At 41.2% G+C, this 19,151-nt stretch overlaps 1 protein-coding gene across 20 annotated transcripts in view; it reads right to left on the bottom strand.

Moving 5' to 3' along the window:
* BICD1 (BICD cargo adaptor 1) overlaps nt 1-16,325 on the bottom strand; it is a 141,661-nt gene extending 125,336 nt beyond the window's left edge. For 6 of the 20 annotated variants that reach the window (XM_081878852.1, XM_081878861.1, XM_081878863.1 and 3 more), the window contains exons 1-2: nt 15,854-16,325; nt 14,960-15,744 (exon numbers count right to left, since the gene is read on the bottom strand). In XM_081878852.1, the coding sequence (XP_081734978.1) occupies nt 14,960-15,172 (213 nt within the window). In that variant the 5' untranslated portion in view covers nt 15,173-15,744; nt 15,854-16,325. The remainder of the gene's footprint in view (nt 1-14,959; nt 15,745-15,853) is intronic. The other 14 variants (XR_014160795.1, XR_014160796.1, XM_081878857.1 and 11 more) reach the window with 6 other exon arrangements.
* Nucleotides 16,326-19,151: the final 2,826 nt, after the last annotated feature.

Raw genomic sequence — 19,151 nt, 5'->3', positions numbered from 1 at the left:
CAGTAGTGGTACCAGTGTCAGGAGGGCAATTCCACCACACCACTCATACAGTTACTGATCTGTAAAAGGACCCCTGATGTACTTCATGGCACCTCTGCAATCAAGATATCAAAAAAATGCTGCAGAGAAGTGTCTGTCAAAAGCTAACGTAACGTCTCTAAACTTGTCATAATGCTGTAACACCAGGGTAGTTGATGTCACGACTAAAATGGCCGCTGTTTCTTTAATGCGAATAAAGCTGGGTCAGCATGAGTCAGTGGCTTGCACTGGGTTGTATATATAGAGTGAGAAATGTTTGGCTGAAGCTGAGGTTGAGTTGGGTTGGTTGGTTAGTGAATGCTGGTAGTGTTGTTGTGTGTCAGTCGCTTTTGCACAAAGACTTTTAAGAATAAAACTCTGCAAGGATATTCTTGTGGACTCTTTTATGCCGACAAGGGTCTGAGGACCAGGCTGAGGAGACAAAGGGAGGTCAGAACCCTTTCCTTCTTTTTTTGCTTTTTACAAACACTGACAGTTGATAGGGGAAGGAGAGCTCCATTGCTACCAGAGGAGATTATTTTAACCATAAATTGAATCCCATTTGCTTCCCACTCCAAAATCTACTAAGTTGACTGTTCTGCCATGTCTATTACTGCCTGTGCGATTGAGTGTTTTAAATAGGAAAAGTTTTATACCATTATATGCCTTTCCTGTCTGAGATCCCTACTGATGTCATCCATTGTTCAGGCTGCATGCATTAGCCACTGCTTTGGCAAGAGCCAAGGTGATGCTGACTCACTTCCCTGGCTCTCTCCCAGCCTCCTCTACTGCAGCTCCCCATCCTCATTCCCCAAGATGTTCTCAAATTCATAATCTTCCTGTCACTTGCAAAGCTGCACTACCTCTCTTTACAAATGGCATGAGGTGGAGGGCAGAATCAATTGCAGTTATTTAAAGCATTTCACACTATCTCATTTCTGATTCCTGCATGCATTGCAGATGAACAGCACACTGCTATTTAAGTGTGCTATTTATCCTGAGGAACCTAAACATCAAAAGCAGCATAACCAGCCTTCAAGGTAGTCACTGTATCCCTGCATTGCCAGGAAAATACCTTGTTTCACTGGAACATGGGATTAGGATACTTAACATTTGGGTGTAATTACCAGAAATCTACAGGACACGGGTGGCGTTGTGGGTTAAACCACAGAGCCTAGGACTTGCCGATCAAAAGGTTGGCGGTTCGAATCCCCGCAACAGGGTGAGCTCCCGTTGCTTGGTCCCTGCCCCTGCCAACCTAGCAGTTCAAAAGCACCTCAAAGTGCAAGTAGATAAATAGGTACCGCTCCGGTGGGAAGGTAAACGGTGTTTCCGTGCGCTGATCTGGCTAACTAGAAGTGGCTTAGTCATGCTGGCCACATGACCCGGAAGCTGTACGCCGGCTCCCTCAACCAATAAAGCGAGATGAGCGCCGCGACCCCAGAGTCGGCCACCACTGGACCTAATGGTCAGGGGTCCCTTTACCTTTACCAGAGATCTTGGGTAGCTTCACATGGGGGTGGGGTTTTACCATGGGTTGACCACATATTTTCTGCTGCATTTGAAAAGTCTTTGCATTTCTGGAAAAATGGGGTAAGCACGTACCGTACCTTAGACAATCACAGCAAAAAATGAATAGATCAAGTTTGTGCAGCTACAGTGATGGGAAAAAGAATTATGTTGTTTTACATATGAGGGCATAATAAGAATCATCTGTTCCTCAGCAGGTATTAAAATTAAGTAAATATAACTTCATATTGCAACATGTCATGATTTATTTAACAGAAAGAAAGGCAACATGGAGAAGCCACAGCTATTGACCAGGATAAAAATCTGAAGTCTGACTGATTCAAGGAATTTAAAAATTGTGCCCCTTTTGCAGAACTATGGAATAAAGGAAACTCACTTTCTAGTTATGACAGCTCCTGGAAACTGATGTACACTAAGAAATGATTTCATCCCTAGCCACACAAAAAAGTAAGAGAATCGAACACATTATCTGTCACAAACTGTTATACCCCAATTAAGCCAAGTCAGTTGAAGCTTTTAATTCCCCAAAGTCTTCTCAGGCAGTTTTTTAGATTCTTGAATCCCATTCAAATCGCATAGATGTTATCCCCCATTAAGGAAATTTCCATCCGAATTGGCTGTCAAAGACCTATTTAAAACAAAATTAAAAAAATCCTTCCAGTAGCACCTTAAAGACCAACTGAGTTAGTTCTAGGTATGAGCTTTCGTGTGCATGCACACTTCTTCAGATACCTTCAGGTATCTGAAGAAGTGTGCATGCACACGAAAGCTCATACCTAGAACTAACTCAGTTGGTCTTTAAGGTGCTACTGGAAGGACTTTTTTTATTTTGTTTTGACCATGGCAGACCAACACGGCTACCTATCTGTAACAAGACCTATTTAAATACTCTTTCTCCCATTCTAATAAGGTGATCTCTCCAAGGATGCCAATGTCATTAATACATTTGGAAATAAATAAAATTAAAAATGGTACCCTCTCACTTTCTCTCTTGCATTCATACAAGGCATAAATACAGTACCATGAGAAAGGTTTAAAATTGCATTTAGTATCATATATAAAAGTGCCCTATACTGATTTTTGTGTAACTTTTCAAAAATGTTTTTCCCTTTGCCTTCCTTCTATGCAACCCAACTTGCAAACATAGCTTTGAAAATATCACACAGAGGCGGTTCACAATGGGGCCATTTCATCTGACTGAAATTGGCAGAATAACTGCATTATTTTGCTCTCACTCATGTCTCCTGCTTTTTTGTGTGTCTACTGAAGTTTTGCTCCTAAAAAGCTATGCATCTCAGCCTTTTTTGCTAAAACAAAAAAGTTATTAACTCTTAGAGTTACAGATATCTGCCTCAAAATACCAACTGTATCATCCCAAGTACAGAAGGCTTTATTACAAAGAAAGCTAAAAGAGTTGCATTTTTTTTAAATTGTTTAAATACTGTGGCTACCAGTTCAAAGGCTTTGGTTCACATATATTGAATTCCTTTACATGCCAGGTTCTCTCCATTCACTTCAATGGCAAAAACAATTCTGTCTCTGGGCAGTTTGTTATACTGCTGAACTGCTTCTATAGTTAGGAATAAATGTGGAAAAACTGCTTTTGAAGTTGCTATGAAAGATATTTGTGTGCACACAATTTCAACTGTGATAGTCCCAAGATTGAGCTATTTGCTGCATATACATAGCTAGGTATTTATTCCTTGGCCTCACAACCAGATCTGGCTGCAAGTAATAATATTTTCCAGGTCTGTGTGTGTTTTTAATTACATTTCTCCCATTTGGGAAGATGGAAATGGGGAAGTGAGAACACAGCAGAAATATGAAGGAGTAATTATATACCAGATTGTGGAAGACATAGCAACTCATTTTCTAAATATAATATTGAGGCATCTGATCAAGGCCTGTATTTTAAAATGAGCTTAAAGATTTTCAAATGTTTTATACTTGGCAGATAAACATCTGCCTAAGTACTTTGCAAGATGTTTATCCTCCTGGACAAGGGCCCAGGAGACAAAATTCTCAAAGTTGTAAAAAGGGAATTATAGGCTGAGAGCAAAGGTTACTAGGTTACTGACCCTACAGAATACAGTCAAGCTGAAAAAAACATAATTAATAGTTAGCAAATAGTAGGATTTATTATTTAACAAAATATAATACCATGTGTCTTCCATTAGAGACTTGAGCCACAGGTTAAAGGGCAAGAGCTAATAGAAACAGCAGCTGGCTTGAAAGGGGGGTGTAAATTTAAGGGATTGCTTTTGGAAAATGTTTTTACTAAGTTCCCTTTTACTTAGAAAAGGCCTTTGCTTCTAAAATCTATATATGTTATGTATGAAATATATTGGCTTAAATGTAATTATGCAAAGGATTTAGAAAGTAAGAAATATTAGATTCTTATGTTAGATTCTTATTTCATAGAATCATATAGTTGGAAGAGACCACAGGGGCCATCGAGTCCAGCCCCCTGCCAAGCAGGAAACACCATCAGAGCACTCCTGACATATGGTTGTCAGGCCTCTGCTTAAAGACCTCCAAAGAAGGAGATCTTTCATTGATGATGTGTGAGAATGTGAACCCAAGATCTCTGACATCTGTTTAAGATAAAAATTTAAAACCAGTGAATAGGGCAAATGGGCAAAAGGTGATCTGGTAATTAAGGTGCCTAGTCAGGCAAATGTAAGATATATGGCTACTTGCCTGCCATTTATGGATAGAAGGAAATATAGCTCTTTGTTTCCCATAGAAGGCAATAGGAAATGGGTGTATCTTTTATGATTGGTTCTAGCAAACAGCCAATAGGAATTTCAACCAGGCTGATTGGACAGAGGCAGCCAAAGGAGGAGCAAGGGGGCTGGGCTGAGGAAATATAAGTGCTGACCATCAAGGCTAGAGTGGGCAGAGCTTTGGTAACCATATACCATGGTGTCTCTCATTTATTTGTCTGACAAATAAATTATTATTTTAATTTCTCTACTGCTGCATTGAATATTTCATTCCAGCTAAGCGTTAACCACAAGCAGGGTGCTACAATATGAGATATAAAGGGAAAGGGTCAGATCTATCCTTGATGGAATTATGGGTTTTAAAAGGATTAAAGGGCCAAACTGAACTTGACATTAATTGTGCGAATGCAATTAATGCCATTATAAGACATAATGCATAAATCACATTAATTGCAATCACACAATTAATGTAATTTTTAAAATATAAAAATGTAAATAGCAGGTGCACAAGGAGAAATTGGATTGAAGTGGCGGAGAAGTAGAGTTTAAAGCTTCCCTGCCATGCCATGGTCTGAGTAAAATTCTCATCCCTGAAGACGGTTTTTTGGAGACAAGCCTCAATTGCTGCTATTTATTCATGTAACTACTATTTACATTTTATTTAAAAATATGCATGTTAATTGCCCCACCCTTACACCACTGCAATGCCACAAGATGTGATGTTAAATCAGTGCAATAAAACACTCAAGACATTGAACACAGGCCAGTGGAAGTGAAATGACATGTGAACATTGACACAACTAAATATGTTGGTATAAAGGTGGATATAAAGGTAACAGAATCCAGAATCTTTCTTCTATTGAGTTAATTCTGCCTCCATTAGAAAACAGTAAGATAGTGCACACCTTTGCATAGATGAACCTGTCTGAATCCTCAGGAGACTGGTTCTCTGGTCCATCCCTGGTGGATGATCAGCTGGTGGGTACCAGCAATATGATATTCTCAGTGGTAGCACCCCAGTTATGGATTCCCTCCCCGGTGAAGTTGAAAAAGCTTCCTCACTTCTAACCTTTAGATAATCTTTGGAAACCTTTTAGTATTTGACTTCTGTTGCTTAAATGCTCTGTAATTTCAAATAATTTTAAAAAAAATTAAAAATTTTTAAAAAATTGCCAGTAATTTTGAGTAGTGTTAATTAAAAAGGTAAAAGGACCCCTGACCGTTAGGTCCTGTCGCAGACGACTTTGGTGTTGCGACACTCATCTCACTTTACTGGCTGAGGGAGCCAGCGTACAGCTTCCGGGTCATGTGGCCAGCATGACTAAGCCGCTTCTGGCGAACCAGAGCAGCGCACGGAAACACCATTTACCTTCCTGCCAGAGCAGGTATCTATTTATCTACTTGCACTTTGAAGTGCTTTCGAACTGCTAGGTTGGCAGGAGCTGGGACCGAGCAACGGGAGCTCACCCCATCGCGGGGATTCGAACCGCCAACCTTCTGATCGGCAAGTCCTAGGCTCTGTGGTTTGTGATGTCAAGTTTTTTTTAATTGCCAGTAATTTTGAGTAGTGTTAATTACATGTGTCCAATTTACTGTGTTAATGTATTATTTTTTTAAATATATTGTATGTCTATATATAGGATAGAAATAAATAGAACAGTAAAAGAAATTACTTATCTTTGTCACTGTAATCTGCGTATTTCATTTTTTTATTATATAAACTCCATTTTGGTCTCCCATATAGCTCTAGTTCACTGTAACCCTACGCTGCACAATGCTCTTCCATACAGCATGCAGATATGGTTACACTGGAGACGAAACACTGAGACTGGGCTTCCCTTTTCTCTGGGTTGCTCTTAACCTTTTAACCTTGCCATGCTGCAGTTTTTACTGTCAGAACAATGCTACATGCTTCTTTTGGAAGCAAATGTACAAAAACTGATCGGTGTCAAAATACATTTGGGGTAGGAAAACAATTATGGTTCACAGCCACTTGCCATTATGACAATAGATAGTACATACAAACCTAGAAAAATACAATCACATCTCTCTAATCCATCTACAATCAGTTTTTCCTAATTATCATTATTTTAAGAGGTGTTTTTTAAAAAAACAAAAAGTAGAAACATCTGTTTTCTTTTAAAATGCTTGCTCCACCCCAACACATGCACAATTTACATTTTCCCGATCCATTTAATAGAGGATGATACCCATACCTACAACTGTGAATCAGAAGGATACAAAAACATGCACGACTCCCTGCCACAAACCTATAAACTGCAGATCTTTAAAAACAGTTCTTCTGTTGATTGATCTACAATGGAGCCAATGGAAATTACTATGGAATTCACATAGAATTCACATAATTTTGCTGCTGGAGCAGCATCTTGCTGGAATCACAATGATGAGGCTATAGCCCTGTGGTTAACAAGAAAATGAATGGAGAAAGAGAGGGGAACAGTGATCCATGCACAGAAGACAATTAATCCAATATTGCATTTTTAGAAGCTCAAGGATACAGTACATTTCCACTGAAACCAACATGGCTTCCAATATAATTCAGGGAAATGTAGATTTTTCTACTTGTATACTTTTGAACCTGCCTGGGAAATATTCATTCATTCATTCCCCGCCCATCTGGCTGGGTTTCCCCAGCCACTATGGGTGGCTTCCAAAAAAGTATTACAAATACATTAAAACAAATTCTTTTGTAATAAGCTTGTAATAAGACTGGTCTTGTGAGAAACCAGTAGGAGAACATTTCAATCTCCCAGGACATTCTATACAAGATCTCAAAGTAGCTATCTTATTACAAAAGAATTTCAGAAATAGACTGGAAAGAGAAGTTGCTGAATTGCAACTTATTACCAAACTTAAAACCATGGAGAGACCTGGTCTGAATAAAGACATTGGATTCTTATCTCATTATACATTGTGTGATATTTTAGTGTATTTTTGGTTTCTATAGAAGCCGCCCAGAGTGGCTGGGGAACAAATAATATATTATTATTATTATTATTATTATTATTATTATTATTATTAGCCATCTAACCCCATACTTTTTCCTGTAAGACCAATTGAAGTTGTTAACAGTCGTCAACAGGTTTACCACTTCTATCAGCCAATCACCCATTCCCACCACCTTTTTGAGTAATTCCCTTCTATATATAAAGGTCTGGTGACTTCTCTTTCAGTGTATCTGAAGACGTGTGCATGCACACGAAAGCTCATACCAGTAACAAACTTAGTTGGTCTCTAAGGTGCTATTGGAAGGGGGGCGGAATTATTTTGTTTCGACTACGGCAGACCAACATGGCTACCTACCTGTAACTGGAGTAGAGGACACACTGATGTGGACAATAGGTCCTGTGCTAGAGAAGCCACTCTGACAGGGTGACAATTGGGTTGCCCCTTCAAGGTTGCCACTCAAGCAAAGGGTAAAACCCTGAATTCTTTGTTGAGCAATGGTAAATAGTGTGAGGTGGAAGGATATAAAAGTTGCTCAAAACTACACAGGGCGAGAGCCTGTGAAAGATAGGGTGGGATGGTATGTACTACCCCATGTGGGAAATGGAGTAGAACCGGTGCAAATTTTAATCTGGGTATGACTGATAGGATACCAGCTGCTCTGATGTCTGCTTTTTGGAATTACTGCCTGCCTATGAATGATAATGTATTTGACTGCTTAGTGGGTCTCATAGAATGTCTGTGTGCAAGGTGGGAGGGGTCCCCATTTCAGTGCTAGAGGGAAGTAGGTTAAAGATGGAGGGGATGATCATTATACACTGTCATGCTCTCCATCCCCTCCCAAATTGCAGATACCTGGATTCTCTTCCACCTTGCCTCTATCCTGATGGTTATGTTTCTAAACTCCAGACTGCTTCATAATATGACCTCATAGATCCATGACTTAGGTGGAATCAACAAACATATAAAAACCATTTTGAAAATGTGTTTTTAAAAATACATTGAATTTTCCATAAGGCTCACCATTGCCATCTAGTGTCACATAGTATATCACACTTAAAACACACTTAAAACGTTTTATTTGCAGCTGTATAGCTGAGTCCTTAATTTTGGGTGAGGGAGTTGATGCATTACTGAACTGGGCAGAGTTGATTTGACCCAGATTTCTTCACCCAGGTTCTCTCAGTACAGCACCAGCACATGCTGGGGAGTCAGGAGGGCAATCATCATGGTTCGTAAGAATTTAACAGAAGATTTCTTCAACTTAGGGTGCAGCTAAAGGGCCTGCATCTGATGTTAGGCCAGAGACAGATTTGGGATACTGTTGGTGTACTACCTGTCTTGCTACCCAATAACCTCCCTGGCAGAGGCAATCTCAACAGTAATATTCAAGGACCAAAGAATGGTGAATTTCCCCCTGTATAGCTGCCCATTTAGTGCAGTCATCTAGGGGGGTCCTCCTTGTGATGCCATAACAGCGGGAGGCTTTTTCCACGGGGTTTTGAACTAGGACTTTCAGTACAGCAGAATCCAACATGGAACATACTGTGCATTGACAACACTGTATACAGTTTGTCAGGTGCTAAAAACATTTTTATTTTTGCAGCTTTCACAGAAGGATGAGTTGGCTTGTGGGCAGGATCAGATTTATTTCACCCTCTCTCTCTTTTACAGCTATTTTACTTACTTTTACTTGTATGTTTGTGTTATTGTTCTATTTGTCTATGTAATTTTGTAATGTTTAGCAGTTTACATGTTGTCGAAAGAAATATAAATAAACTTCATTGGTAGCAACAGATAATTCTTGAACTTGAACCTTGCAGTTAAGCATTCAATTTGTATGCAACACAATAAACAATGAATTCAGAAATCACATTTTAGCTACATGACAAATAAAATAGTTTAGTTTTAAATATGTTTCAATAAGCAACATGTTTGTACCCATTTCATGAAAACTTTATTCTAACATACAACCTCACACCAGTCATGATTAGAAAGACCTTGAATAGTTTTCCTTTCAAATGCAACAAAACAGTTTTGAACTATAGTGGTACCTCAGGTTAAGAACTTAATTCGTTCTGGAGGTCTGTTCTTAACCTGAAACTGTTCTTAACCTGAAGCACCACTTAAGCTAATGGGACCTCCTGCTGCCACTGCGTCCCCGCTGCACGATTTCTGTTCTCATCCTGAAGCAAAGTTCTTAACCCGAGGTAATATTTCTGGGTTAGCAGAGTCTGTAACCTGAAGCGTATGTAAGCTGAAGCGTATGAAACCACTGTATTTGGGATATTATTATTATTACTACTACTGTAATAATACCACTGTATTGAGTACCACTGTATTTTGGATATTATTATTATTTCTGACCATTGGCCATACTAGCTGGAGGTAACAGGAGTTTTGATTCCAGCAACTTCTAAAGGTCCACTGGTACCCCAATAGTGTCATGGCTCAGACAGTCCTGAGATGGAAAAGGGTGTTCCCTTCCAGAGTAAAGGTTGCAGGTGACCCAAATATCACATTATAGCCCAATCCTTCTCAGCTTTCAGACAGAATCATAGTTTCATAGGATTGTAGAGTTGGAAGGGATCCCAAGGGTCATCTGGTCCAAGTCCCCGCAATGTAGGAATTTCAACACATGGTCTCTCATACAATTTGAAACCATACGGGAGCCTGCATAGGTTTGCAAATGTGCTAACAGTTTTATTGCTGCACCACTAGTAGTACACATCCCACTCATTCCAGCAAAGTGTTCCAAGGGGACAGGGCGAATGGACAGACTTGAAAGATATGGGACAATAACATTCCTCTTTAAGGACTTCATTCCTCACATACTATTATCAGCTTCTAAAGACTTGCATTCCTTTAAACATTCCATTCAGTCTTCCCTAAAGCTGTAAGACTGCCTTACTGAATGCACATTGCAACCTTGAAAGCTGTATAGTCAGCAAAACAGTATCTGTCTTTTCACCCTCTTACTAATTGGTCCAGTTCCTTGAAAACCTAAATGCAATAGAATGATTCCTCACTCTTCAAAGAATGCTCTTAGATCAAGGTAGCAGACATAATGCCTGCCTAGCTTACTGGAATTCATATTCCTTATTAGATCATTGATTACCATATTCCTTTTTCTCTACCACATATCACATCAGGTCCACAGAACACAAAACTAATACTAACACAAACAACCCAAACTAATATACCAATATACCAACATAATGTATTGGTATGCACAATCTGCATCAAGCAGAGCATGGTCTAAAATGATAGGTAGGGAAATAAATATTTAGGGCAATAATGTCCTAAATTACATTACATTTTTACTTTCCTATCTCAGTATTATGTATATTTTAATGCACTGTGGCTTGTGGCGGAGACAATAATACTGAACCAGGGAACAAGATGAAGGATTTGTTGATTGTCACTGGGTGTACTACTCTGGCCCCTGGTTGCTATTGACAGTGCTCCTTTGACCCTAGGGAGATTCAGTGCAAGGGAAATAGCCTTGTGGCTATTCAAAAGGAAGTCCCTCTGAGTTCAATAGGGGCTGCTCCTAGGTATAGGATATAATCCAGGTATAGGATTATAGCCTCAAGAAATCAGGAGTAAGTCACAGGGAAATGGACCCAAAAGGAAAAAAGCAGGAGCCTGAGATTGCAGGCTGAAGAAAGAAAGGGTGTCTGGGAAAAGAAAATTAAGGAAGTAGTCCAGAAGACCAAAGACAGAAGCCTGGGAGAGGAAAGAAAAGTGGTCTATAAATATTGTTAACTAAAAAATAGCTGGAATTAACACAGCATGAACCTTGCTCTTCTGGAAGGATGTACAGTATTTGTAAGCTGGCAGGAAAGTAATTATATTGTCTAGTATTGTAAATAAGTTACAATAAGATGGATGAACACAATTATATGCATCCTGCAATAAATATGGAGTAATGTCCACTGTTGGGATGGGGGTGGTGCTGTGGTCTAAACCACAGAGCCTAGGGCTTGCTGATTGGAAGGTCGGTGGTTCGAATCCCTGCAAGAGGGTGAGCTCCCGTTGTTCGGTCCCAGCTCCTGCCAACCTAGCAGTTTGAAAGCACATCAAAGTGCAAGTAGATAAATAGCTACTGCTCTGGCGGGAAGGTAAATGGCATTTCCAGGCGCTGCTCTGGTTCTCCAGAAGTGGCTGTCATGCTGGACAAACACTGGCTCCCGTAGCCAATAGAGTGAGATGAGCGCCGCAACCCCAGAGTCGTCCACAACTGGACCTAACGGTCAGGGGTACTTTTACCTTTACCTAATGTCCACTGTAGCATATGAAGTAATCCTCATTCATTAATTTTGACTGGATTGCACCATAATCCTGTAAATACCATGCCAGACTGTAAGTACTATAAGAACTACCTAAGACCGCTTGCTGGTTGTATCTCATCTACTGTAAACACAAGGTCTACATGAGGTTTCATTCCAGAATAGGGTAGTTGCCCAGGCAATGTCATTATCTATTTAGAGACACTTAGAGCTGCAGTAATGTATTGGTATTTGCATTTTTTTGCATACTGGTTTTACAAAAAAGAAAAAATATTCATTGCTCATCAGTATGACAGTTATATGCTGTACATTTATCTGTACAGTGGTACCTCTGATTATGAACTTAATTCGTTCCAGAGGTCCGTTCTTAACCTGAAACCGTTCTTAACCGGAAGCACCACTTTAGCTAATGGGGCCTCCTGCTGCTGCCGCGCCGCCGGAGCACGATTTCTGTTCGCATCCTGAAGCAAAGTTCTTAACCCGAGGTACTATTTCTGGGTTAGCGGAGTCTGTAACCTGAAGCGTATGAAACCTGAAGCGTATGTAACCCGAGGTACTACTGTATAGGGAACAGATGCTGAAAATGGATTTCCATCTGCTACTTAGAAGATGAGCTGAAAACTAGTTTGAAACTGTGGCTTGGCAAAGGTTTCAAAAAATGTATGAGATACCTGGAATAGAATACTGTAAATTATATTAAATTATATACATATATTATATTACAAAAATGATTCACACTGGGGAACCAAAAAGAAATAACAATACCTGGAACTTGTATATAATACGTATTCTCTCCACTGTAGATATGTTAAGAACTCCAAAAATGAACCACCACTTTTAAATTGTTTCACTATCCATTACCACCTTTTTCTCACAAGCCTTCTTTGCTATTAATAGCTGCCTATCAGGCAGAAATTCAATATGTAAAGGTTTACACGTCACTATATTTTCATGCTTGCAAAAACTGCTGCTCTTGAATTTCTAGCTGTCACATGGCTCTGTTTAAGTGACAGTAAAAAGTTGACAAATCAAATATTGGAAGTCAACATAGAGTCATGGGATTCTATCAAAATCATCTCAACATAAAAGCTATGCAAGATTTCTATATAGCATTGATTTCATTTTCTTAAGGGGGTTTAAACAATGTCCTTCCAGTGTAGACAGAACTACAAGATAATTTTCCAATTCTAATGAGGCTTCTCAAGACTTAATTCAGTACTGTTTTAAATTGATCATGATCCAAACCCATCTATTGGAGAATCCTTTGGAGGGAAGCAATCACAGTTTAGATAAAAATATAATTCAGGCAGAATATTTCTGTCAGGACCCAATATATTTAGCAGCTTCTTTATGATATCTTATTACTGGTGCATCAACCTATACACACTTAAATTCTGTTACTAATCTTCAAAACACTTGCTAGTTGTAACTGGGCAAGATCTTAAATAGCTCCTCGCTCAATTTCCTGCTTGATGGAAAGTATCAGCCATCTTCATGACAATCCTGTCTAGTCGTTTCTCCTGTTGAACTCGTTATGACTGTATCCCAAATATATTACTTGAACATTTACATTCATCAGCAATAGCTCTCTCTCAAATATTAAGACTATTACTTCAAGTGACTATTGCTTAAATTGAGAAAAGTTAAATTTATTATGCATTGAATTTTGTATGTCAAACTTTTGAAAATTTAATTAAAAATTATTACAAATAAATACTATTGCTTAAGGCATTACTCTAAGTCTCTAAGCAATAACTTGTAACTCCCTGATATGTTTGGGGCAGAGGGGTTATGTTGATTTTTATGATTTTTATGCAGTATTTGTTATATAAAAATAAAAATCATTTTTTTAAAGGTAATACCTGTCTTAATCAGTCTTTCATTTGTCTCACATATTGAGATTCAGAAAGTTTTGGGGAACAAGACCAAGTCAAGCTTTCATTATAGTTGACATAGAATACCAGTTGTTGTGGTTCAGGAAAGTATCTGGGAATTTTTTGTACCAAGAAAGTTGAAATTTACTGTGGATATTTTGATCAAATTGTAGCACATATATTTACAGACATAAACAAAAAAGTAATAGTTTATATACTCAGGTGTCCCAAGCAAATGCAAACTGCATTTACAAAATCTTACTAAAAAGAGTGAGATGTCTCAGGAACTTTTGAAAAAAGCAAAAAGCAACATAAGGCTTAATTTATAGTATGACATATGTAGCAATATAGCTTTATAAAATAAATAAAAGTGATTCCTCATGTCTACAGAATTCATCTCAAACATAATCCAGCATAACATAAACACTTTTAAGTTACATTGATTTCAGTGGAAGATTTAAGCACTAAGGGCTGAATCTTACTAGATCTTGCCCATTATACTTTACCTTTTATATAAAGATGTTGTCTATGTGCCATGTGATCCTATGAATATTTATGTGGAAACAGGTCATATTGTATGCAATCAGGATTACTCCTATATAGGAGTTCACCCCTTGACACCTATTATCATGTATAAGTGAAATATCATGATTCCTGGACACAAAAAATGAACATATTTCAGAATTCTGAACTTGATCAACTTAATAGAACTTAACAGAATTCAGAACCCTCTGGAAATAGTTAAATGCACTAAATATAAACCTTTGTTGCATCTCTTCTCAAAACACAAATAGAAAAAAATATAAAGAACCCAATGAAACACAAAGATTAGCTATACATATGAGCTGTATCTGATTGTCTACCTATGTTAGACAAGCTTGGTTGCTTAAGATCAAGCAAATATTTCTGTGCTGGTACAGAAACAGATTTTGAAGGAAAGATGGTGGATGCCACTGACAGGTGAAACTACAGCAAACATATAAATAACCTCAAAGTCTGTCAACACATAAAGTCAGCATACACAGCTTGCTGTAGCTTATATTGTTATAAAAATATGGGGGGGGGGGTTTAAAGGTTAAATGTTCATACCATTTTTCTGAATAAGAGCCAAGCCGCCCACTTACAGCAATAAATCAAAATGCTTGCATAAAAATATCTGAAAGCCAGAAGTTTTTTCTATGCAAGTTTAAGCAATGCTGGGATTTTAGTCAGTAGTAGGTTTCAAATATCACATCCATAATCCATTCTTAAGCATCTTCTATGATCAGGGCTGATCCTTGAGTCCTGTGATAAATCACACCTTGTAATTTCAGTCTCAAGCAAACATAGCTCCAGGATAACTACTGTATAATCATCTGGCCTACAATACAAAGCCTTATCAGACGCAGCAGTTCAGAGGACAATTCTAAGCAGAAGAGATACTGAGCTGCTTTTCCACCCTTTTTTTAAAAAATGGAGTGAGGGATGGAGTGAAAAAGTGGAGGATGGGGGGGGAACCAGCACACTGGGGTGGGGGGTAGGGAAACACCACAAATCTTCAAAGCCAACTCACCTCTCTCAGCTGCTCGAGCTCCTGCTTAAGGACATCATATTCCGCTTCCAGCTCATCATATTGCTGCTTGAGGGTGAGTTTTTCTTCCAAGACCACCAGCCCATATTCCGCAGCCTGGATCTTCTCATGGGTTGTTTCCGTGAGCTCTTTGGTCAGCCTCTCGATCTCGGACTTGTAGTGATCCACCGTCTCCAGCACCTCTTCCGCAGCCATAGCCTTGGTTGGAGGTTGGGAGGGTGGGGGAGGCAAAGAGAAGGATGGATGGCGAGAGTGAGATGCAAGGGGAAAGGGGGGAGGAGGAGGAGGAGGGGAAGAGGAGGAGGGACGGGCGGACAGATGGAGGGACGGAAAGATGCAGGAGGCACAGGGCAGCCGGCGATTCTCCCCGGGAGGCTCCTCCTGAGAAGCAGCCAGCTACATCGGCTTAAGGCTAAGGGAGGGGATGCGGCGCACCAGGAAGGAGCGGAAAGGAGGAATTCAAAGCCCCCCCGAGGCTGCTGCACCATTTGTCCTTCGGCTCCTCGGCTTCGTTTTGCTACCTCAACCCGGCATCATAGCTGGCGCTGGGGACCGAGGAGGAGAAGGGAGAGGGAGGCAGAGGGGGATTTATTTGTTTATTTTAAACCCCCCCTTTTTTCCCTTCCTTTTTTTTTTTTTTTTGCTTATTCAGAGGCATGGGTCCGCCATGTCTCCAGGGTAGCTTCACTGCAGTCTCTCAACTCTCCACCTGCTCCCCCTCTCCCGGCCGCCGCCGCCGCCGCCGCCGCCGCCGTTACTGCTGCAGCCTGTGGGGGGAGAAGGGGTTTGGAGAAAACAAGTAAATATATCAATTAAAACAGACCTGGGCCCCCCCAAGCAACAAATAATGGGAAGCGAGGCGGATGAATTTATTACCATAGCAGAGCAGCCAGAAAGGCTACCGACAGACACGTCCTGAGGCCGCCTCGCCTCGCCTGCCTCTCTCCCGCTTAACCGCCTCTCCTCCCTCCCCTCCCCTCCCAGCCGCCGGGAAAAAGGGACAGATGGGGAGATGACAGCGCCGCCTCCGCCGCCGTCGCCGCCTCTTCCTTCTCCTCCTCACGGCGGCGTCTCTCTTCCCGCGCTCTTGGACGACGGCGGGGCGGAGGCTGCGGGTCTACCGCACAGTCGTCGTCCCCCCCCCCGCCCCTCACGCTTCCCACAGCTCTCCTCGAAAGAACCAGCACACAACTCACACACACTCCCCTCTTCACTGCCAATGCTGAGGTGGTGCTTCTGCACACACTTCTGAGCTTTGCCATATATTTCCCTCAGGTTTCCTACTGAGGTTTCTAGAGGCATCCTGCAAAGGCCTTGCTCTAGACCACACCATTGCCTTCGAACAATGTTCAGGGCCGGCCCTACCCTTGGGCAAGGCAGGGGTGCCGACTTGGATAAGATATTGGGCGGGCAGGTAAGCCCCACCCAACGTAATATCTCACAAGACGCGGTACATGCACACCATACAAAGGGCAATCCCCATCCACTTTGGGGGAGCCTGGCCTTCTCAAATGTTTGATTGGTTGGCTCCTATGAGGCAGAGTGAGAAAACCTCTCCAGGCGGCAGGTGCTGGGGCAGCAGCTGAGCGTCCCCCAGAGGCAACGAGTCTTTTTTAAGCCTCCAGATGTTCCACTTTGTTGCTGTGCCACCTCTCCTGGACCCCCTCTCCTCACAAATCTGTCCTGCTGCCTCAGGAGCAGTGGAGGACTCTATCTCCCATCCCTAGTGTAAGATTGAGTTGTCAGTCCAGATACCATCTGTACATGATGAGAAGTGGGCACCATATAGTGCTTTGCCTCAGGGAACAAAATGTCTTGGGACAGCCTTATGGAGCATCATCGGTGTCCCATGAGAACACAAGGATCACCCAGCTGAATCAGGTCTTGCCCATTGAGTCCATCATCCTGCTCTCCTAGTGGCCAATCTGGTGCCCATGGAAAGGCTTTTGTCTCCCTTCACACGTGGGTCCACAGAGATTCATGTATTTAATTGCCCCATGCTGACAAATGTTGTTGCCATCATAATTAGTGTCTATTGTAACCATCACTATTATCATTTGAATCTAATGGTGGTGTGGAAGTGGTCTGCTGTGAGTTGAGCCCCAAATGCCCTGCATCATATCTCACCTCAGCTATTAACTCATGAGATGCCCCGCATTTCACCTCAATCAGTCCACCAATATATAAGGGAATAATAAATACCGTACTGACCTATGCAGGGCTGTTGTAAGGATTTATGAGATAATGTGAAAGCTCTATGAATGTACAGTATTTCATTTTTTCAGTCTCATGCCTGATGTTGGGGATCTGGCGATGGCACAAATATTTCAAGATAATAAATCATGGTGGGGTGACTGTGGCACAGGCATTTAAATTTCATTTTGTTTCCTATCTTTAGGCACCAGGCGAAAACATTCCTCTTTTCTCAGGCCTTTGGCTAACTAAACAATCTATGACCTTTTAAACTGGGGAGAGAGTTATTGTTTTCCGTTTTTTACTATGTTGTGTACAATACAGTATTTTTGTTTTTATATTGTAAACTGCCTCGTAATCCTCAGATGAAGGGCAGTATAGAAATTTAATAAATTTTATATATACACACACACACACACACACACACACACACACACACACCTTTCTGCCTGCTGGGTGCTAATTTATAAATTTTTCTTTCTGTGGTTGCTCTGCTCAGTTGCTTCCTGTCAGTCAATCTTTAGGATTCACAGCAGAAACTTATGCATGGTTACTCAGATGTCAGTTTCACTAAGTCTGGTTGGCCTTACAGGTGAGTGTGCATAGGGTTGCAGACTTAGCCGCCTTCCTAGGGTCTCTAAAATTAATCTCATGATTGGTATTGATGCATCTTATCTCTGGGTGTACATATGTCGATGTGTGCACACTACAATAATACACCATGCATTGCAAAGGTGATGTGCTGTAACCCTGGCCTACCTGGCAGCAAGTCAGTATGGCAAGCCCCTAGTCTAGGGTCAATCCACATGTCCAGAGTCCAAATCAAAGCACAGTCCTGCATAGATCCTCAAGCATTCAAGTTAAGGTCCTTCAACATGGGCATCTGAGCAGACACAGCACCTCAGCTCTCCCGCCCTTTTATACTATGCCTGCTGATTGAAGCATCTGGGCTTGATGAGGCTTGCTACCCTAACCTGAGCTTACTCTAGTTGAGGAATCACACACCTTCTGCCAGAGATAGCAAGCTCCACCTGGCCAGCTAGGGAGCTGGGCTGCGGGCCCTTGTCCGCCTCAGCCTCCTAGAGCACTGCTCCCTTTGCCTCAGAGCCTGCCATGTTTGGAGACAGGGGCCCCTCTGGCTCTGGTGAAGGGTCCTACTGCTCTGGTTCTTGTGCACTGATCCCTGTCCCCTCGTCACCCTCAGTTATCCCATGAGTACTTTCTACACCAACCTCTTCTTCCCCTTCCCCAGCTTGCCCCAGTTTCAGCTACACCCCTCACCAGGATCCTCCTTCCTCCTCCCCATTGTCCTGCCAGTTCTTGACAGGTGGTCATTTTGCATAGAATGGCTTGTGCTGAACTGTGTACTGTAGGACAAAGATGTTCTTTCCAACTATATCTATTTTAAATTTTATTTCATTCCATTTATCAGTTGGAAATAAAGGTACATGGTCCCTTCCCCCGCACATTTCCTGCTCACAACAATCCTATTAGATTAGGTTGAGAGGTTGGAATTGGCTCAATGTGGCCATGTGAGCTTTATGGAGAAGTTGGGATTTGAACCTGATATCTGAGTATGTTACTATGTGCATTGGGTAGGCAGGGTGGGGACAACACAGAGCTCACACAAAAATCCTTGGTATCAAAATTGGAATGCTAGAAGTATATAACCTAGAAAGTTCCAGAGAGTACAAAACACTACAAATTGATTTTCGTGTCCTTCATTGTATGGGGACTACAGAGTGGTATGTGTTGGAGTCGTGTTCAGAAGTCTGGTTTTGTACTTTTTCCAGATAAAGTAAAATATATTCCGCACAATCACCTCCATCTCACTACGCTGCCAGCAGCAGGGGAGAAACGCCATTGTGTGGTTCACTTCAGGTGACTAAATGTATTGGGCCAGCCCCAACTTTCCTAATTTTCAGACAAGGAACAGTCCCAGGTCATAAAACAATATGAAACCTGCAAAACAGATTACCCA

Source organism: Podarcis erhardii, assembly GCF_964252035.2.
Source record: "Podarcis erhardii genome assembly, chromosome: 10".
Taxonomy (NCBI): Eukaryota; Metazoa; Chordata; class Lepidosauria; order Squamata; family Lacertidae; genus Podarcis; species Podarcis erhardii.
This window is presented reverse-complemented; position numbering and strand designations above follow the sequence as displayed.